This window comes from Sylvia atricapilla, chromosome 5, assembly GCF_009819655.1.
Source record: "Sylvia atricapilla isolate bSylAtr1 chromosome 5, bSylAtr1.pri, whole genome shotgun sequence".
NCBI lineage: Eukaryota > Metazoa > Chordata > Aves > Passeriformes > Sylviidae > Sylvia > Sylvia atricapilla.
The window spans coordinates 70399493-70421838 of NC_089144.1; the positions used below are offsets into that span (position 1 = coordinate 70399493).

Genomic DNA, 22346 nt, shown 5'->3' on the forward strand with positions numbered 1-22346 from the left:
CCCGAAGCAGACATTGTAATAATAAAAATAGTGGCTGTGTGTATATTGATGCTGTTTGCAAGTTACCTGTAAGTGTTTATATATTTTTTTTTTCTTATACTTGAAATGGCTTCCTTTACTAAACTCTTACCATAGTTCTGGTTTCTCCCCTCCTTCTGTAATCTGCAGTAAAAAAATTGCAGGACAAATGGGGAGAATGTCGAGGAGATGACACAACGTCTTGCATATCCAGGTTTCATCTTGATTTCCATCCCATATTCTCAGAAATGTTTGAACTTCCTGAGGGTTTTCCATGGACACAGAAACTCAGCACTTTAGAAGGTGCTCTTGTAAGGCTGGCTGCCCCCTTCTCCTCCTTTTCTATATTTTTATTTTACTTTTAGTATAGTGGTACTTAAGATCACTGGTTCACTTAAAAAAGAAAAAAACCAATAAGATGTTTAAACTCTACTAATGTACAAATAAGCTGAAATGTTGCATTTTATGTGTATTTTTGCCATAGCAGGTACTGTATTTCTCATGCTGGATTTAGAAAAAAAAAAAAAAAAAAAAGGAAAAAAAAAGGGTGATGTTTTATTGGAGTGTGGCAAGTTAAGAGTAATAAGGAATTAAGTCATCGTCATTTCATTGAAACTGAGAGATGGTGTAATACTTATATAAAGTTTTCTGAAGGTTTTTTTGGGGGGGGGGGGCTTTTAAAAAGGTTTTTTTGTTGTTGTTTTTTCGGGTTTGGGGGTTTTGGGGGGTTTTTTGTTGTTGTTTGGGGGGTTTTTTCGTTGTTTTATTTTTGTTTGTTTTTTTGTTTTGTTTTTAAAGATATGATTGTATTATGTGCAACTCAGTTGCTTACATTATAACTACAAACTATTTTTGGGTTCCTGGAAAAAAAAAAAAAAAAAAAGACTAATAAATGTGTTTGGCTGCTAAGCATTTAAAGCTTTTGTTTCGTGCGCGTTTTGTGTCCCGCGACCTTGTGGGGGCGGCGGTGGCCTCCCGGCCGCCAGGGGGCGCTGTGCCCGGCGTGGGCGGGGCGCGGGGCGGGGCCTCTGCCCGCCCTTATCCCGCGGCGGCCGCCGCCGCTGCTGCCACTGTCACCGCTGTCCCTGCCACCGCTGTCACCGCTGTCCCTGTCACCGCTGTCCCCGCTGTCCCCGCCGCTGCCATGGCCGCCGCCAGAGAGGACCAGGACGTGATGGCGCGCTACCGCTCCCCGCTGGTGTCGCGGTACGCCAGCGCCGAGATGGCCTACAACTTCAGCGAGAGGAAGAAGTTCGGCACCTGGCGCCGCCTCTGGCTCTACCTCGCCCAGGCCGAGAAGGTAAGGGCGGGACGGGGAGCGTGCTGCCGGGGTGTCTCCGCATTCCCATCGCCTTAAGGGGCCGTGGCGGATGGCGCCGGCAGTCGGCCCTTCCTGCCCGCCGCAGCTTTGGGGGCCGTGGGGCGGCAGGGCCGGGGGCTCGGCCAGGTCAGGGTTACCCTGCCCTCTGTACACAATCCTCGGCCTGCTGTCCCCCTCAGCGAATCGCTTCTTCCCACCTCTGACCCTCCCCCTTGCGCTTTTGCTTGCACTGTAAAACTCGTTTTGTAAAAGGTCTGGTGAGCAAACATCGGTGTCCTTCCCCAAGTGTTTGTTTTCCAGGAGGTGTGACGGATGAGGTCCGCTGTCCATTCAATCCGGTGGCTGTCAGTCCGTGCCAACCGGACCACCCCCTGCATTTGCAGCCCTTTGTTATTACATAGCCCTTTTTTTCCGACGTGGGTTTACTTTTGGTCAAAGGGAGCGGTACATTCACCCTGCAAGTAGTTTTGATGTTTCTGGTAGGCTGAGTGTCTCAAAAAAAAAAAAGTAATACCACAAAAGATTTGGTATTGTTTATTATTAATTCAGCTATTAGGAAGAGAACTGCCAGTATGTCTATATGATTTCAAGCTGTTGTAGAGGGTATGAAGTTAACTTTTCTAACATATAGTTTAAGCTAAACCTTCTGACTCTGGTCCTAATTAGGGATGCATGTGCAGCCATTATTACATCTAAATTGAGATATAGTTTTTAATATGCACAAACTTGAGTCTCTGTGACCCTTACTAGGTTTTTGGCAGTGAACCCCCCCCCCCCCCCCAAAAAAAAAAACCCAGAGAAAAAACAGGCACAGAACCCTACCCCACTTTCTGACAGAATGGCTTTAGCTTTCTGACTTAATAGATGCCATTTTATTTTGTACAGAGTCCGGTTTCTGTTTTCAAAGCCCTGGGATTGCTAGGAAGCCATCCAAGCCCTAGGTCTGGCTGTTACTATGAGTACAAGAGCAGAGAAGCACCACGATGGAGAAGGAACAAGCAGTGCGGTGTCCTTAATGTGTTCCTTCTCCATTCAAGTATCGTGCCACTACAGCAGCTTTGTCAATAATCTGCTGGACCGAATGTGATGTTTCAGAAGCTGAAAATGCTATTATATAGCTGTGCTAAACAGAAGTCACACTCTGAAGTACCACATGCCTGGTTTTGTCACGGTTCAGATGCTGGAGTGAGAAAGCTGTAAATCTCATCTCATATAGAAAGTGCCAAGACCGTGAATACCAGTACCAAAGCTTGAGGAGCTTTGCATGTTCAGAGCATGACAATTTAAACATAGTCATATCAATTCCAGCAGATAATGATCACTTTTACTTCTGTTCAAAAACAGAACGCCTAGGAGTTCAATAGGAGAAATAGGAGAAAGCAATCTGCTTGAAAGAACCAGTGTGAGGCTTCTAGATTTCCACTCCCAAGGCCTGAACTTGGGGCTACCCCGTCTCTTGACCTTTGCTTTGCCACCCACTGTCACCCCAGAGTTTTGTTCCCAGAAAGCAGAGACAAGCCTTACAACTTCTGGAGCTCTCTTTTCATAGTGGGAAAAGGGAGACTACTATTTTTATCTGTATCCTCATTCCAAAGCAGTTTGTTGCCTAATGTCAGCTCCGGACTAAAAGAGGAAGAGTCAGCTACTTCTAGCACCTGTTACTTCTATGGGTGATCAGTTAGTTACACACACAAGCAGGTTCCTTATGGAAGATGCATAGTATTTTTGTGACAAAGAACACCAACCCAAATATCAGGTAACAAATGAGCTATGGCAATTAACTGCAGCACATATCCTCACTTCCGAGACATTCATATGTTGTTTCTTCAGACATTCTTTTTTAAGATACATAGTGTATCTTTTCAGAGACATTAAAAACCAAGCAGTAACAAATGCTCTGTGGGCAATACTTTTGTCTTCTGATAAATCAGATCTAGGAAGGTCTAATCATAGGTTCTCTGAAAGCTGCAGGGAGTAGTAAGACAGAAGACATGCAGCTTAGTCACAAAATTTTAGGTAAAGTACAAGACCAGGCAGATGGCTTCAATATTCACTCTACTAAATGGGTGAAATTTTCAAGTCGTTCACTTGGAATATGTGAGATAAGAATGGAAGAATTATTTCAGTAGAAACTGAACTTGGCAGAAAGTCTGTACAGTGTTTTGCTCCTTTCAGCAGGCAAGCAGGAGTTTGAAAGAGCAGGCTTAGCAAAGTATGGGATTAGTAAGAAAAACTCACCTTTTCCCAACTGACAGTATTTGAAGATTGGGTTAAGAGCTGAGGTGTCTGAATTTATACCCATCCCAAAACACTAGTTTAATTTTTTTGCCTAAATTCTTCTGTATTATGGTTGTTCCCTTAACAGTTTTTGTCTTGGAACTCTTAATTGTATTTGAAAGTCAAGTACAAATTTCTTGGAGCTCTACCTTCTTGTAGAAGTAGCTTTGACATCCTTCAGCATCAAACTGACGATGTTTTGCACGTGTGAAATATAAACGTTTTCTCTCTTTCTATGGTAACCCTCCTTTTTTCTGTCCAGTTTATTTTTTTTCTGTCATATGTTCTTTATATGATGAGCAGCCCAGCGTTCTCATTGTGTGCAGGAGCTGTGCCATGTCATCTGCCTGTTCTGCCCTGTCCTTTAAGAAAAGTGATGAACAGTCATAGCTGTTAGAGTGGCACATCAAATATTGGGACAGTCTCAGAAGAAAAACACCCTAAAAGCACAGTCCACAGAGCTCATCGCTGACTTCACTCACCTGTGGTGCTTTGGGGAAAACCTTGTGTTCCCCCTTGTGTAGTTTTCCTGCTTGGTTTTCTTAGGTGCACGGGTTTGAAGGATGTTTGATTGTTTTCTAATTATCTGATGAGGATATTGAGGGCACATCTGCTTTACTTGCTGTCTTCTTCACTTCCACGTTCTACATCTGCAAACCATTTTTTCAGCCAGTTTGACTCTTAACAGAACCATTTTTTTTAAATACTTTGAAACCTGGAAGCCTCCTGGTTGGTGATTTCTGATTACTGATGCACAGGACAATAGTATTTTAATTTGGAAAAGGCAGTAATGCCAAGTTCATTGCGAGACTTATAATTTCTCAGTATCAGGAAAAGACATTTTTCTCATCTTAGTGGATTACACCAGTATATAATCTTATGGTTGGATATCTTTTAAAGTCATTTTACTTGCTGAAAAGTTCTAGCAATTTTCAAAGTTTTGAACATGAACTAGGAGCATTCATCTCCTTCTTCCAGATCAAGTAATTGATTTCACAGGATTTCATAATCAGTCTGAGATGAGGTACTACAGGACTTTTGAAAAGGTACAAACATATAAAATATATATACCTTTCCATATGTTTTAAGCCCCCTGTTCACAGTTGTGTACGTCTAGTTGTGGTCAAGAGTTTTTCCTGTCACAAGGTATTTAGTCACGTTAGTTGGATTTTTCTTCACCCAAAAGGTAAACTTCATTAAAAGAAAATTAAACTATACTATTTTTATATCCCTTTTCCCCATGTATTTTAATTTTTGTAGTTTTCACAGGAATGTTATATGATTGAGGAAAGTATGAAGCCCAAGAGGAACATTTAAGAATGAACACTGTCCTACCCTATTAGAAAAGGCTGGAGAGCCCTAGAATGAGAGCATTTGCTGTCACAGCTCGATTATACCAAATTGTCACACTTTGGGGAGATGTCAGACAGGACTAAATTATTTAAACAGCTTCTGTCAGTTTGTTGGTGAAGGGAAAAAGCAATAAAAGTTCTTTTCCCCTTGCAGTCACTTGGGCTTTCAATCACAGATGAGCAGATACGGGAGATGGAAGCCAATCTGGACAACATTGACTTCAAGATGGCAGCAGAGGAGGAGAAGAAGCTGCGTCATGATGTGATGGCCCACGTGCACACCTTTGCCCACTGCTGTCCAAAAGCTGCAGCCATCATCCACCTTGGAGCAACTTCCTGCTACGTGGGGGATAACACGGTAATGTGGTATTTCCAGTTCCCTGCCTGCAGAGCTGGGAAGAGCAAAGCTACCGTTGTTTATTTTATAGCTCTTTATTAACTTTTCTTTGTGAAATATTCAGGGGATTGGGGGGACATTTTTTGTTAATTTTACTGTTGAATTTAATTCAGTTCTTTAACCTCGCTCCACTTGCCTTCTTTCTTCCCATGGAAAGCATGATCTGTCTGGAAGTTAGTCCCTAGCCTCTGCTTGCGTGTTAAATATTCAAGGAGATAAGAGGGGAGTTGCAAACACATGAAGAAACATGTGAACTGTGTGAATGATCAGTTACACCCCTGTGACAAGAGTTCACTAACTTAGAAAACAAGGTCCGTGAGCTTTCAAATGCTACTCCTGCACAATTCAGGGGAAAAGAAGTTTTTCAGCAGCAAAGAGAATGGATCAGTGTGTATTATGGGAAAAAGGAAGTACTACCTTTCTATAGAACTGTAAAATATTTGTGAAAACGCTCATCTAAAACAGGGTGCAAACTGAAGCCTTATTTCTCAGCATACGTTGCTGTTCCACTGATCAAGCCATTGCAGCTTCAGTCACATGAGAAGCTGCTCCGTGGTTATTTTTTCTCTACTCCTGTGCAAATCTGGTTAGCTTTTGGGTAATAATCACTTTCCTTGTGCCACTTGCACCCAGCTGCACCTCAGTCTCATAAGAAGGAGTAAATACGGCTGGTGCCTCATTAGCCCACTTACTTTCCTGCTGTCTTCAGCCAGCAGTGCCGGTATTTTCCACTTGGGACAGTGTGATTTAGTCTGTCATTCCATGGGCAGTCCCCAGAACATCAAAATAATCCTTCACAGGCACTTGGTGGAAACGGGTCTTCCACTGTTTATGACTTTCCATGGACAGTGTAAAAGGATCAATGGTGGATCCAGTATTTTTGTTGTAAGCAAGTTCTGTTACAAGAAGGAAAGCAAATCACTTGTTTTAAGAGGAGACTTTTGAGTCAACAAAGCATGATCTGTGTCCTCTCTTGAGAGAAACTTATGTCTGGTCCTTTAGACATGGTCCAAAATTCCTTTGTCTTTGCTTCTTTCAGGATTTAATTGTCCTCCGTGATGGATTTAACCTCCTGCTACCCAAGGTGAGAAGGTGATTCTGCAGTGTCTCAGAACTGGGGAGCACTTGTGTCTTGTGCATAGCCTGTGTTGAACTTGGATTTTCCTAAACCTTTGTGGGAAGTTAGGAGGAGTTATCTGTCTAGGTTGTTCTCAAAAAAGTTAACAGTTCCCTTCCTTTCTCAAGTCTTTTCCCAGAGTTTTTTTGCTCACAGTGGGAATTATAAGCAGCTCCTTGTTTATCTGTGCCACAGGTACTACATAGCAATAAAAATGTATTGCTTTCAGGATTATCTTAGTCTTATCCTTAGCTATATTCCTAGGAGTCCACATTCAAGAAACTGTACAACTTTCTGAGGTCAAATATAGCAGGAGTGTTCTGGTGTCTCTGTGACCTGAATGAGTTGGCATCCAATTTGCTCTGGACTGTACATGTTTCAATTATACCCCAAGATGCTTTATTTCTGACCAATTCCAGTAATAAAGAAAATACTCAAGGATGAACAAACTGCAGGATTGGCTTGGGCATGAAGATTAGACTGCATTGAGCTCAAGTCCAATGACTTGTGTTAGCTCTTGCTTGAGTTTTGTAGCAAGCAGAAATTGCATGTATGTCCTGAAAAAAATGAAGCACGCCGTATTTTACAATTAGAGGGGGCTGCACAGTTGCATCTCAAGGTCCCTTCCTGCACAGTGGTTTCCCTCCCTTTTTTCTCACAATGCTGTGCTTAAGCATGCAAACTTCTACTGTGTTGACTGGAGTTTTTCCTCTCACGTTCTGCCTCCTCTCTGTCCTTCCTGCTTCCCCCAGCTCGCAAGGGTGATCAGCCGGCTGGCCGACTTTGCTGAGAAGTATGCTGACATGCCTGCTTTGGGCTTCACTCACTACCAGTAAGTAGCCAGCAGCTTTTGCTCTCTCTTTGTCGTCTGTGCTTTGGTTAAATTGCCCTGTCTGGTGGTTTGGCCAGGAAGTGATTTTTCAGGGAGTTGTAACTGGACAAACCGATTAAAAAGGGATACGTCTCTGTGAACCTACGGGGTTAACTATCAGAAGATCCTGGGAAAGAGCCCTTTCCCTTCCGGGCAGGGGAGGGGGAGGTTGCAGTTAAACATCAGCTAATTTTAAAGCCTACCCAAGCAGGGAGAAGTGTCCACCAGGCCCCCTGATAACAGCTAAGGGCCCAGTTAGGCTGGGGCCTGCCTCAGCAGTCACCAGGGAGGGGCAGGAGGCATCCACCAGCCAGGCTGGGCCACCCCAAATGAGCCTGAGGGGCAAAGGGAGAGGTGTCCCTCAGCCTGCCCAACTCCCTGTTGAAATCCTGGCCACTGCCACGGGCGGTGATGGCATAACCACAGCAAGCCTGGGCAAAAGAAAATTAACTCTTTCACAAACCACAGCTCTAACCCTTCCCTGAAAGAGGAGAAAAGGACAAAGTAATTTAACTATTAGGAGATACAGCATAGACAGTGAAGAGACAGTAAAAAAAAAAAAGGAGTGAGGGGTGGCCTCATTTGGCTTAACTTCTCTTGTGAAATCATAGAGAATAGACTATTTCCTGTAACATATGAATGCTGTTTTGGAAAGATGCATGGGCTCTAGTTAAAAGTTGTAGACTGATATAATTAAGATTTAATGAAAGACTTTGAACAAAAGAAAGAAAAGTGATTGAAGCCCTTTGCTCCTAAAGAAAAAGAAGATCTCCAGTTTTTAAGATGAAGATGATTTTGGAGATGGAAAAAGAGAATCTTTGATACTGAAAGAAACATCCTTAAACAGTACCCTAAATAAACAAGCATGACCCATATGCAGTGTTGAGAAGGCTGCTAATAAAAAAGTTTTCACAAAGGCCAGTTCCTGGGCGGCTGTCTTTGTAAAAGCTAAGACCCACAAGAGAACTGTTCTATGCTGTCAGTAAAAGATCTCCATAGAAGTTTTAAAAGAGACTCCCCTCCTAAAGAACTAATTTAAGATTATTTCCAAATAGTGAAACTGACTGAAATTTACAAGTTTTGTCTCTTTATGTTGTTTGTAACAAAGTAAATGATTTGTAGGAGAAGAAGAGTGTTTGAGATTCTGGCATTTCATTTTGATCTTCATTTTCTTCTTTTAGTGTGTGTTAATAAATCTATCTTTTTGCCTTTAAAGTAGGCTTACTTGCTTTCCTCCTAATCCTATCTCAGAGCAAAAAAGATGTTCAAACCACTACACTTAATCTAGCAAACAGAAATAGGCAAGCGTGGAACCACTACATAATTAGTGTTTCTGCCTGAGAAAAACCAAACCATTTTAACCTGTTACTGCTCTTTTGCCATCCTTTTTGCCATCTCTGACCAGTTGGATGTTCAGAAAAGGCGTATGTGCCTGACTCCAGGCTTGTCTCAGGAAATTGGACTGTTGCTTTGACTAGCTGTCAGCAGTTGCTTCAACACAGCTTCATAAAGGATGACTTCCAGGCAAACACAGATGTGCATGTTCTCTGCTGTTTCAAAAAAGTGTGACTGGGAATTGCACTAAGCCTGTCTTCCAGTCAGATTGTCTTTGTTTTTCTTCAAGTTATTTTCCGCTGCAGCCTAGAAAGTTTTGTTAATGGCTACTCGTTTCTATAGAGACTGAGTCAAAGGACAGTTAGATCTGGGTGGTTCTGTTCTTGGGGTAGTTTAACCTCCTGCTTCAGGAAGACTGTTTTCAGAAGCATTAAACTATACCATGAGGTAAGCCTGGGTCTTCTACCCCAGTAATACAGAACAGCAAAGGCAGAGAAATCAAGCATGGGTCGTGTCAGACTCAGTGTCTGGCACTTTTAACATTTCTCCCAAAGGAGAGTGAAAGTATCAGGTCATCAATCTGATTTATTGTCTTACTGGATATGCAGTGTCAGTTCCATCAGCTCTAGTCCTACAGCCCTCTTCGTCTACAGCTGTTTGGAGGAGTATCTGTATCAGTTTAATTTGGGCTATTGGAAAGAGGACAGAGGAGCGTTCAAGAAGGTGAAATCGTAATTGACATCTCAGCCTTTACTGTTTGTCAGCAGGGCCTTTGCTACGTTCACAATCACGTCCGTGTTTTCCTTAGCCTTCCCTTTTCTTGCTTATGTACTTGCAGAGAGAGGCCTGTCTTGTTGCCTTTCACATCCCACACTAAATTCATCCAGGTGGGTTAGTTTTTTTGTATTCCTCCTGGATCGCTTGTCCCTACTTCCAGATCTTACAAGCTTCCTTTTGATGTCTGAGCTTAATCAGGAGCACACTCTTTATATGTGTATGGTTTTTGAAGTAGTACAGGGGTTTTCTTTGGAGTTCATGTGGATAATTTGAAATACTTCTCATTCTGGGTTCTGCCTAACACCCCTGCTTTTGCCTCAAAGCATTTGCAGGGGGCTGAAGTGTAGCTAAAGCTTGCAGTTACTTATTCCAAGGTAGAGGTTTTACAATAAGTGTTGGCTGACCGCCGACAGTGTTGAAGTGTGTTTGCCCAGAGGCTGAGGAGCACATTTTTATAAATAAGAGGGAAAGGTTCCTCAGAGGAATCATTTAAAATCACATAGTGAATGCAGATGTTTCTGTGCTGGGAAGTTCTCACCAGTGCCCTCTGTGCCCTGGTGAGCAGAACTGGAGTGGGGGACTGATGCACTCCCAGTCTGCCGCAGCAGGGGAGTGCACACCTGGCACATGGACACAGAATTGCTGTTTTCCAGTAATGTAACTCCACCTAATTCCTGAAAGGAATTATTGCATCTTCAGTAACGTTTACTACTGACATTGGTACATCCTTCTGCCTAAGCCAAATCCTGCTAATTTCTGCTCAAATGAGTCAAGAAAGATGTATCTGCAGGCAGCTCTTAATGGCAGACTCAGCAGTGAAGTGTGGTGCTTGTGCAAATCCTCAGCTAGTCATGTTGTGTTCCTGGTTGTTTTCAGACCTGCCCAGCTCACCACTGTGGGGAAACGCTGCTGCTTGTGGATTCAAGACTTGTGCATGGACTTGCAGAACCTGGAGCGGGCTCGGGATGACCTGCGCTTCCGGGGTGTGAAGGGCACCACTGGCACTCAAGCCAGCTTCTTGCAGCTCTTTGAGGGAGACCACAGCAAAGTACGTCAGACAGCCCAGGGGGCAGATGTACGCTCTTGGCAATTTTCCGCTCTGGAATGCTGTTTGCTTTCAGGGAACATTGAGATTCTGGCATTAAATTTACAAAGTCACCCTGATCCCTCTGGGGCTCGTTAACAAGGCTCTGTGTGCAAGTGAGCAGCATTTGGAAAGGGATGTTTCACAGAAAGGAGAAGATTTTTTGACAGTAAACTGAAAAAAGCAAAGGACCGTTTTTACTCTTGCTGACCTTCCTGAGTTGTATTTTGAACTCTGTTGCTTTTTTTGTTTTGCTTCATCCCAAGGTTGAAGAGCTGGACAGATTAGTGACTGCAAAGGCAGGATTTAAGCGGTATGTAATGTGCATTTTTGGCAGTGCGTGACTCCTCTGGGTGGTGTTGGTCCAGATGCCCCTGGCTGCCAAACCAGTATCTCTGCTGCTGTTTGCTTATTCCCCCTTGCCATCTTCCATTCCCAGCTGCATTTTCCCACATGAAACCTCACCTCCTTAATAGGCCACTTCTGCTTGTCTCCCTGTTGGAGTATAGCTGTCCATTTTCCTCTGTTTACCTCTCCCATCTGCATGCTGCCCCAAGAAACTGACAGCCTGAATCCAGAGTTGTTCTCATCAAGGCAGAATGACAACCCTCCACTTCAAGATCCTTGCTCAAAGTCCTGCAGTACTGTTGGGACACTCAGCTTCTGTGCTTATTTCTAGGGCTTACATGGTCACAGGGCAGACCTACAGTCGCAAGGTGGATATTGGAGTCCTGGCTGTGCTGGCCAGTCTGGGGGCTTCTGTACACAAGGTGAGCACCCCACTTGTATATTTTGGGAAGAAGAAGTGCTTCAGATCTTGAAGAAAAGGTGTCGTAGTGCAGAATGCTCTGTTCAAGAAATATTGGTGTTCCGTGTTCAGCTGTCGTCTTTGTGATCACGTAAATTCACCACTGGGTATTTACCTGGCACTCAAATCTCAAAGATCTTAAGACCAGTGACAAATAAAGCAAGTTAACTGAGCAGATTCTAAGATGGCTTAACAACTCCCATACCAGATATTAGTCTAATCTATGCTAAATTGATCCAATTAGAGTAAATGTCTTTCCTAGTGGTATATGAATTCTTAAATTGCACCAATTCATCCTAGTTAATTGCCTTTCTGAGAATGGTGTTATTCTCTTGTGGATTCTTTTCATTGATTTATCTCTGTTCCCTACTTCTTCCTCCTCTTGGGCTAAAGTGATCTGTGTTATTTTCTTCTGTTTTGGTTTTTTCCCAGTTCACTGAGCACACATTATCTGTGTTGGCAAATCACTGCACAGTTTTGTTACGCATTTCCAGTGTTCTCTTCTGATCCGTTTTCCATTCCCTGCAAACATTGGCCCTTGTTGGAGTCCTGTTCTCATATAACCCAGCGGACATGCAGTTTTCTTTGTTTTCTTGGCAAACATTTTTAGGTCAAGAAGTGTGATTGCAGTGTCAATTTTTCTGTCAAATTTTTCACTACCCCCGTACATGCAAAGATTCTCCGAGAGCACTAACAGTAATATACATTGGTGGGAGTCAGTTTGGTTCTGTTTTATTAATTTCTCATGCTTTCTTTCTAGATTTGCACTGACATCCGTCTTTTGGCGAACCTGAAGGAGATAGAGGAGCCTTTTGAGAAAGACCAGATTGGTAAGGGATGAGAGAGTTTTCCTGGACTGGTGTATGTGTCTTTTCATTTGTGTTGGTGTGGCCTTTTAAACAAACTTAGAAATGTCACTGGCAGAATTTGCTTTAAATTAACTGGAGTTGACATTGTTAGTATTTTCAATCCTTTTAAAAGAAAAAGAAAGGAGGGGGAGGGGAGGGAAGGAAAAAGAAAAAGCGCCTTGCCTAAAGGTTTCTGGATATTAAGCAATTAAAATCAGATTTGTATCTGTGCCCTTCCTGTGTTTGAGGGGAGAGCAGGAGTAACCATGTATGATGTCCCATTGCCTAGGGAGGCAGACCTGGGTCTGAGGAGTGCTTAATGTTTTCAGTCCTCATGAAGTTGACTGGAAAATAGGTTTTCAGCTCAATTCAGCATTTTGATCTTTATAAGCAAACAAATTAGGAACAATGAAACTAGGGTGGACCCTTTCACTCTTGCCAGAAGAACACCAGTGATGTGATTCTGACACTGTTAGAAAGGGAAAAGGAAATGGAGTGTTTTGGCTCTTGGCTGAAAGAAAGTTCAGGTCCCTTAAACAATTCAATGTCTAGAACTGAATCAGTGAATTAAACCTTAGTCGAATCTGGTACCATTCTACATTCTGTGCATGATTTTAATACCCATTCATTAGAGCAACAGGCAGCAGTGTAAGCATCTGACTTTGAAGGACAGTGTTATTGAGCAGATGGAGGTTCAAGCACTGCTAAGATAGCCATGGGTAGCCTAGAGAGATGATGCTAAATACTACCTTAAAGAGTAAGACTATTTGTCCCTTTTATGTGGTAGTACTTCCATTTTGCAGTATTGCAAGAATGACATCTCACTCTCTCTTTGCCCACGTTTAGATGTTTCTGATCTGAAGGGGAAAATGGTGGTGTCATTTTTTGTTATTATATACTGCCTTTAGAAAACTGTTGTATTCTGAGGCTTTAGTCAAAGCTATGATTCCTGACACATTTTCCTTTCCTGGCGGAGGACCTTTGTCTCTTCTGCCCGAACGCTGCGCTCCTCCTGTTGTTCTGTTTGCATCTGTCCTGGTTTGGAATAAATTAGGGAAGAACCTCTAAAAACAGACCCCTAAACCAAAACCTCCGCCAGCCCTGGGTTCGGGAAGGAAAATGCCTTGGAGGAAAAGTGGAAAAAACGGTTTATTGACAATGAAAAAGAACACTCCCCAACACCAAAGTAGGAAAAAAACCAAGTTACTGTTGGGGAGGATTCACAGCTTGTTTGCAGGCCCAGGAATTCTCTGACTTCTCAGGTCAGGTCAGGTCCGGAGCTGGTCCAAAATCTTGGGTAGGGGGGAAAAAAGGAAGGAAAAAAAAAAAACAAACAGAAGTGGCGAAAGCCAGCGGCAGGGGCAGGCAGAGAGAGAGAGCGAGCGAGCCAGCAGCAAAAGCAGCAGGCCCCGGCAGAGAGGGAGGGGCAGCTGCCAGACACAACAGTGTATTCCAGGCTATGGGATAGCAGACGGGTCAAGCCAGAGCAGCATCCCTTTTGCTCCTGTGACAGGGTCGAGTGCCATGCCTTACAAGAGGAACCCGATGCGTTCGGAGCGCTGCTGCAGCCTGGCGCGGCACCTGATGACGCTGGTGATGGACCCGCTCCAAACAGCCGCCGTGCAGTGGTTTGAGAGAACGCTGGACGACAGTGCCAACAGGTCTGTGCACTGCAGCAGCTGCACAGAGCTCCTCTGCTCTGCTCACAGAATGCTGCCTTTGAGCTAAATCCACAGGGTGCCACCATGACGACAGTCTCCATAGAATACAGACGCCGCAAAACGGTTTCCTCTGTGCCGTCAGATAAAAACGGTTAGGTTTTGTTAATGTCAAGGTCTTCTGCAGAGTAAACCCACATTGGAAAGGAGGGATACAAAAGCCAGGGTAATAAATTACTTTCATAGTCTTCCTGTTTCAACAGCACGGTATTACAGTACTCACATTTCTCAAATTCTCCTTGTTTTGCATGCAGTTTTTTGATCCTGATTTTTGTTTGGCTGGGTTTTTTGGGGGTTTTTTTCCACTTTTTAGAGAATAGTTCAATACCTTAACCCTCCAAATAATCTAAAAAACATATTTTCATTTAGAAAAATATTCTTTTCAAGGAGTAGTCAGATCCTGGAGAAAGAGCACAAATACTGTGCTTTTAAAAAAGTTTCATGAAAATCTGTGCAGGTCTGTAGTATATTGCTCAGCAAATTTTGCTTTGTTTTATGATTCTTCGTTACAACTATTTTGAGCTGAGCAGAATTTATCTACAATTATTATCAAGTAAATTACAGCAATTAAATTGAATGCTTCCATCTTTCATTTAGTACTAAATCTGCATAAAGCTTGTTCCTACCTTTGAAACATTTTAGTTTTAAAGTCATATGCTGTTGCACAATTTGATCTCTTAGAATCTTAGAAATCTCTATACTTCTAAGGTGTGGCGCCTGTGAGACAGCGAACAGCAGCAGATTTGGCTTTATTATGCTAGATTGGCATTAAGATTGCTGATGAAAATGTTATTTTTAAAATGTCTACACAAACATAATACCTGCATAGAATTTCGTGAAAAAAATAGAAGACTTTTCCCAGAGGGACCTTACTCCACAACTCCTAGTCTCATTAAAGAAAGAGCTGCATAAGCAGCAGGAAACAATGTAAATTTTAAGAGATTACATATTGGTTGATATGGTGTGTTTATTTCCCAATAGCTACCAAGTGTTGAGAGATGTACTGGAATGTTTAATATTTTATTTTCATCTCATCTAATAGAAAAACTAGTTTGTCTACTTAATTAACTAATTATCAAAATCTGTGCTTTGGCTATTTCTTGTGAAAGCCATAGTGTTTTAAAGGAGAATAAGCCAGAGAAAGTTCAATCAAGCTACAATCCAGCAAAGTTGTTTTAAGGCATTGTGATAGAATTGGAAGGCTTCGATGTATCACAACGTTCAAGAACTCGAATATTTTAAAAGATCACAGTTTAGAATGGGCCAGGCCCTGCTGTCACAGATGGATGGTGCTATGTTTGCTGCCTTGTGATGCAGAGCATTTTGCCTGATACAGCTCAGTCCCCACGACTCCTCTTGTTTCCCTCCTCTGCTTTTTGTCAGGACCCTCCTTTGTGACCAGGAGGTGGTTTCTTGGAGGAAGCCCTCACCAAATCCATGGAGCCCCTTGGAAATTCCCCACTGAGCACAGCCAGGCACAGCATGAGCATGCAGCATTCATATATACCCTGGAGGGTAGGATCAGCAGTAGACAGTTCAACACAGAACACATAGGGGCAGATCCTGTGGATTGCTGCCCTGTTTCCTAGCTGCGTTATCTTGGAGCTTTCTGTGTGTGCCTTCACCCTTTTCCCTCTCCCTCTGTACTGACCAAAGGAAAAAACAAGAGAACAGCTCCAGTGTAATGCTATTTAGAGCGTTATTTACAGAAGCTGAAGGATCTGAGGTGGACTGGAACATGACTTTGTTGCTGACCAGGGTTCTGGATGTGTGTGTTTCGTAGGCGCGTGTGTCTGGCTGAGGCTTTCCTCACAGCTGACATCATTCTGAGTACACTGCAGAATGTCTCCGAGGGACTCGTGGTGTATCCAAAGGTAAAACAGGAGATAATGGACTTCCTTGGTAATGCTAAAACTATGCCAAAGTGTACAAAAATGGTCCCGCTCCAAGAACTACTTTTTTATCTGTTAGCTCAAATGGTTTCTGCGTTTTGCTTTATTCTTGATGTATTCTCACTGTTGTAGGACTTAGATGAAAAGCCTCTTGTGAGGTCAGTAAGAGAGTAAATACAAAACTTGTCACAAAGGCTATTTTTCCCTGAATTATAGAATGGGTCTGTAGAACTCAGCAGTGAAAGATACTGTCTAGACAGATCTCATCCAGTCCTGTAACTTAGTACAGGTTTAAAAAAAATTACTGGATATCTTTTCCAAACTAATGTCTCTTACAAGATCTGGCTTCTAAGTATTATCAGCTTCAATATCTGGATTTCCAGAGCTAGGATCAAAATGACGATTTGTCTTTGCATTTTTGTGGGGACATGTTTGTGGGGACAAACTTTTTATCAGGGCCTGTTATAATAGGACAAGGGGTAACGGTTTTAAACTGGACAATTTAGATGATATAGGAAAGAAATTTTATTAAAAAGAGGGTGGTGAAACACTCCAGTAGGTTGCCCAGAGAGGTGGTGGATACCCCATCCTTGGAAACATTCAGCATAAGGTTGGACGGGGCTCTGAGCAACCTGATCTAATTGAAGGTATCGCCACTCAGTTAGATGCAGGTGCTTGAACTAGATGGCCTTTGAAAGTCCCTCCCAACCCAAACTTTTCTGTGATTCTGTGACCATTGTCTGGTCCTAGAGATTCAAGGAGAGAGGAAAAAAAATTTCACTGCAAAGTTTTCGATTGTCTGTAGACTTTTTATAATGCTGTTTGTTTGTTTGGGATTTTTTTTGTGTGTGTGTTTAAGGTGATTGAGAGAAGGATCCGTCAGGAGCTGCCATTCATGGCCACAGAGAACATAATCATGGCAATGGTGAAGGCCGGGGGCAATCGTCAGGTACAAATGAAGTGTCAAAAATACCTTTGTTTGCAGCCTGGTGTTTGTCTCCTGAGAAACAAATGTATCTGGGCTTTTGTCTTGTCTCACCTTTCTCTGCTCTTCACCTGCTCCCACAGTTATTAATATTACACTGGTGCTGCAAAGCCAGGCTCTGCTCTCTGAGAGGAGAGCACCTGTGGAGATCCCTATTTTCTGTTTTAGGAACACTGTGTGTTTGGGCTAGTCTCACTGGCTGTACTGGAGAAGAGGGAGACCTATTTTTGTTTGATAGTAGTAGGCGTTTTCAGTTTTTTAAGTGTTCGAAGGAACTTGGAACACAGGCCAGGCTTCTTTAAATGGAACATGTTGGCAGTTGGCTACCTTATCAGTTAGAATAGGATGAATCAGTACTGTTACCAAAAAAGCAAGTAAGACCGTTCTGAACCACTGATTCATGTATCATTCTTCCCTAACTTAGTGCAGTATATTAACCACTTTGTTTATAGTCCTTCATTCAGCTTCCTGTGTTCAAGCAAACTGTAATTAAATATTTTCCTTTGTAAATAAACCCAGACACGATTAAATTATATTTCCTTCTTATTTAATTCCACAATTCAGGTCAAAATTGATAATCAAATTTCCATCTTAATAAAACACCTTATTTTCACTTACCTTTTAGATAATAATTTTCCCTTCTGTGATTATTTCCACATCAAGGACAGAAGCGAAACTTGCAAGAATGATGAAAGGATTTGGTAGAAGCTTTGAGCAGAATATATGTAGTTTCAGTTTCCTGAAACAGTTGTGGCAAATCACCCATTTTATTAATCAGGAAACATTATTTTTTCCCTTTTTTTCCCCCGTGTCTCTGATGTCAGTGGGTCAGTGAGTAAGTCTCCTGACTAAATGCATTAAGGGTCACATCGTGTGAATCACATTGTGTTATTCATTTGTGCCTCTTGTTGACCTGCCTTCTTCCTGGTGCCATTTAATAACGTACCCATAGGGCTTAGTGTGTTTGTAGGTGGTGTACATATTCACATTTGTGTGTTCTGTTTTCCTGTGCTGGGAACTTTGGAACAGCACATTTTCTAGGCTTTCCCACCTCATAGTACCGAAACTCACTTCCTTTCCCCACTACTGAACAGCTCCTTCCCTTAAATATCCAAAGACAGATCTATTCAGGTCAGAAGACAGAAATGAGGCAGGTCAGTGCTGAAGCAAAACGACATTTGGATAGAGGAAGCAGGATAATTTTTGTCCTAATTGTAGATCAAGGATAATACATTTAAGGAGAAGATTCCTGCACAGATGTAAATGCAGCCACGTGGCTGTATATTAGGACCAGCATGGCAATATCTGATTTTGCAGATGGTACCTGACTACAGTTGGGTTCCCTTGTTCCTACCAGTTGATCCTAAAGGAATGTTGGGGTTTTCCTCCTTCATCTATCCTTACATAAGCCATGGTTTGCCAAGCCTCACTGCTTTTTAAGTTGGACAGATTCTTTTCTTTTCTCTTATCAAAATCTGTAGAGGTTTTACATTGTTTACAATTGGGGGAAAAAAATAAAAAAAAAACCAACCCTAGAATGACTCCTAAGAGTATTTGGGAAATTTGTGGAAATATAAATGATTCCAGTGTCATTAGTTCATGTAACAGTTCAACAGGGAATGTACGTGACATTCAGACTGTTTCAGCCTCAAAGGGCAGATGTGAAAGGCTGAAGAAAAGCTTGTTTTAATGTAGTGACACATGAACCACTGCAGTCCAAACCGTGTCTTATTTCTGCACTGTCCAGGGCAATACAATTTGATATTTTTCCCTCCCAAACAAGTTGGTGAGGTGAACATTTGCTGTCAATAGCAATGGAATGACTTTATTCTTTTTCCATCTTCTTCTCCCTGTGCCTACAGGATTGCCACGAGAAAATTCGTGTTCTCTCTCAGCAAGCAGCAGCTGTAGTGAAACAGGAAGGGGGTGATAATGATTTCATTGCCCGTGTCCGTGCTGATCCTTACTTCAGCCCTATCCATAAACAGCTTGAAAGCCTGTTGGATCCCTCCTCCTTCACTGGACGTGCTCCTCAACAGGTAAAGTAGTGGGAAGAGGCTGTGGCTTGTAAAGCAGTGTGTAGTTTAATCCTGCATCCTTTTGTGTATAATATGTACACTCTGTTTCCTACAGAGTGTACATATCTTATACCTCTAGCCATACGTGGTGGTTTAGCCAGGAAGTGAAAGTTAGAGCTTGACAAACCAATTAGAAAGAGCTGCATTAACGTGAACATCCAGGGGTTAAATATCAGAGGCTCCCAGAGAAATGCCCTTTTTCCTTCCGCTCAGAGGAGCAGGTGAGACAGCTCTGTGAAGTAACCCAGGCCAGCCAAGCCCTGCTGCTCCCTGTGTTTTGGGGGGAGCCAGCCCTAATCCAGCTGTGCCTCCAAACCCCCACCAGCTGCTGGCAGGGGAGGGGGAGGCTGCAGCTCAGCATCAGCTCATTTTAAAGCCTACCCCTAAATGTCCCCCTGATAACAACCACAGGCTGAGTCTGCCCCGAGTGCCACCGAGGGCTAAAGCCAAGAAGCATTTTACAGCATTTATGATCCCTGAATGCCCAGCTGTGTGTAAGGTGATGGAGAGATCCGAGCTCCGATCCTCCCCTCATCAGCACAGCTTGGAAATCCAACACCATAAGCCAGCAGCCCAAAAGAGAAATCTGAGCCAGATTGAACTCTTTCCCGGCACAAAATAAAGCTTCCAAGGCCTAACCCTTCCCTGAAACCAAAAAATAAATATAAAAGAACAGAGTGATTGTTAAGAAGACACAGCATGAAGTCAGTGAAGTAAAAGTTAAAAGACTTTTTAGGAGGAAGGATGGAGGAATTTACCATTTTAAGCTAAATGTCTCTTATCAAGCCATAATAATAAACTCTATAAATTATCCCTTTAAATCCTAAGAAAAATATACATTTAAGAAAATGATTGTATAGATTTGTAGATTTTAACAAAGGTATCTGAAATAAACTGAGTAATATTGAATTAAAATGTGATTCTTGTGATCCCATGAGATGTTTAAAGAAAGAGAGATTAAAAACCCTCTACGTCAGTAAAAAAGTAAGAAAACATCTCTGTTCCCTAAAATAAAAAAGCCTTTGCCTTGGAAGTTTTTCATCTTTAAAAAGTAACACCCCAGAATGCAGTATACTTAGCCAAGCACATATACAAGACTTATGCAAGTCCATAGCCCATAAACAACTTAGGAAACTGCTCATAAGAAAGATTTCACAGAAACAAGCTTTTTCTCCAGATGACTGTTTTTATGGCAATTAAAACCCACAAGAAAACTGTTCTAAGTTGTTAGTAAGAAAAGAATTCCGTAGTAAACAAAAAAAAAACCTCCTCTCCCTAAAAAACTAATAAAAACGATTTTTAAAATAATAAAACTAACTAAAAAGTACAAGTTTTGTCTCGTTATGCTGTTTGTAAGAAAATGAACACTAGTAAAGAAGGAAAAAAGTATTTTAAAAGCTTCATTTTAATTTTTTTTCCTCTTTTTAGTCTGTGTTAATAAAACTGTTTACCTTTAAGTTGAGCCTGTTTTGCCTTTTTTCCCTTATCCTATCTCACAGCAAAAAAAAACACTTAAACCACTTCACTAAATTTAGCAAACAGAAACAAGTAAACATAAAACCACTACACCATACTGCTAAGACACTTTTTTTTCTTTTGATTTCCTTGGCTTTTCTTGTCTTTCTTCCCTGTGGCTCCACACTTTTGTCCCTGGATATACCAGACTGTTGGCTGTCATTGTGAAAGAGAGACCCCTGTGAGACAAGCAGGTCCAAATGGGGAGGAGGAGGCAGGTCCTTTTCCTAATTTTACTTTTCTCATCTTGAACAGGTGGCAAAGTTCCTGAAGGAGGAGGTTCGGCCGGCACTGATTCCATACAAAAACGAGATGGGTGGGAAAATTGAACTGGCACTTTAGGTATAGTCTGCAAATGTGTGTGGGTACAGGAAGATAATAAAAGTCTTTTTGATCCAGATCTATTTACTGTGTCGTGTTACGTTGGTTCTCTACATTTAACCCCCAGATCTTACAGCCACCTTGATTCCAGATGGGCTTTTCATTCTTTGCTGTTTGGCCGAGCCTCCATCTGTAGTGTGCTGTGTTACTGAGAAATGCTCAATTGTGACAAGGTAACTTTATCACAGCACCTTCATTGGCCCCTTTGTTAAAGAGCAGTGCCTGGTGCTGCCTGACCTTAATGTAGGACTGACTTGTTGAAGAGCAGAGGTAAGGGGAACTGAGCCCACTCCCATTTTCATCTTTCTCTCCATGCCCCGAAACTTTCCTCACATGTGTCTCAAAAGTTGATAAAAGGTTGTCCTGGCTTTCAGAGTACTGTGACTTGGGGAGCAAACAGGCCAAAATATTAGAAATAATGAAAGAGAGAGGCCATGGAACTTCATGGCTCATCAAACTGGTGCTCCTTCAGTGCTCCTTTCCTAGTTTAATACTATAGCTGTGGCTCTGTAGATTCTGAAAATTACATTTACAGGTGTGAGTAAGAAACCAGTTGTGTCTTGACTGTGATTGTGATCCTTGGCTGTAGGTGCTTCATAATGAGTGGCAGGTGGACTCTGGCATGTGAAAGTTGTTCTCTACTACAACTTTTGTCTGACAAGGAAAGAAAAAAATACTGGGATTCATTGAATGCCAGAGAAATTCAAGAGCTTCAGTTTTATTTCCGATATGAATGATCTGTTTCGTAATGTGTGCTTTACTGGACATTTGGTACTGGATCAAACTCTTCTCCCTTTGACTTAAACTGGAATAATTCCCTTACCTCTTCTTCCAGTGTTATTATATCACAGAGCATTTCTTCTGCTTCAGAGCAATAAAAAAAGCTCTCTCTAGCCTCTTACTTATTCAGATCCTCAGAGGTGACATGATAAGGATTATTTGATGATTTTTGAAGTGTGGTTGCTGAAGAGAATTAAGAGAAGTAGAACTAACTGAAAGAGGCTACCTGCTTGTCCTTCAGGTCATCATTGTTGAAAGAAGATTTTTAAATACTGGATGTTTTAATAAGGATTGTCTTTATTAAGTAGTTAAGAGCAGTAGGAAACTTCAGGCTGTTGTTATAAATTCGTATTATAAAGTAGGCTTTTCACAAATATTGGAATAATTGCACTGTATTGTGTTTTGCTAATAGAGTTTAGAAAGGTGATGAATGTGTTTTCTGATTGTGATATAGTGTGAATAGTGGAAAGACTGGGTTTTTTTCTTTGTGACATCTCAAACTGACTAGGCCAAGAATTATAGGGGAGGGGTTCTCGCCTTATGGCCCTGCATGAGGGCTGCTGGATTTCTGGGGTTTTTTATCAAAATAAAAACAACCAAAAGCTTCAAGAAGAAAATTTATAGGTCCTGTGATTACCAGACAGAGTGGAGGCACCCATAAATAAATCTACCAAAGTCTAAAAGTGTGAAAGGTGTGCTTCCTGGTGAAGCACCCCAGCTGGAATGTTTGCTCTTATGTCTCTTAATTGTCTATTTTATTTTTTTATTAAACTTATAAATTTTTAAAAGAGA

General features: G+C 42.0%; 1 protein-coding gene across 1 annotated transcript; it reads left to right on the top strand.

Annotated features, from left to right (window-relative positions):
• Positions 1 to 1119: 1119 nt before the first annotated feature.
• On the top strand, positions 1120 to 20797 carry ADSL (adenylosuccinate lyase). The gene is made up of 13 exons (XM_066320108.1): positions 1120 to 1318; positions 5123 to 5326; positions 6405 to 6449; positions 7235 to 7314; positions 10342 to 10513; positions 10816 to 10862; positions 11229 to 11319; positions 12118 to 12187; positions 13719 to 13866; positions 15707 to 15797; positions 16675 to 16764; positions 18663 to 18839; positions 20649 to 20797. The coding sequence occupies exons 1-13, from the start codon at positions 1163 to 1165 to the stop codon at positions 20733 to 20735; spliced, it is 1458 nt and encodes a 485-aa protein (XP_066176205.1). The 5' UTR covers positions 1120 to 1162; the 3' UTR covers positions 20736 to 20797.
• The last annotated feature ends 1549 nt before the right edge of the window (positions 20798 to 22346 follow it).

What these genes read in the sequence shown, in the direction of transcription:
- ADSL (XM_066320108.1), top strand. Translation starts at nt 1,163, where the DNA reads ATGGCCGCCGCCAGAGAGGACCAGGACGTGATGGCGCGCTACCGCTCC. An exon ending in TTAACCTCCTGCTACCCAAG is followed by an intron (nt 6,450 to 7,234) that starts GTGAGAAGGTGA and finishes TGCTTCCCCCAG; the next exon opens with CTCGCAAGGGTGATCAGCCG. An exon ending in TGGGGGCTTCTGTACACAAG is followed by an intron (nt 11,320 to 12,117) that starts GTGAGCACCCCA and finishes CTTTCTTTCTAG; the next exon opens with ATTTGCACTGACATCCGTCT.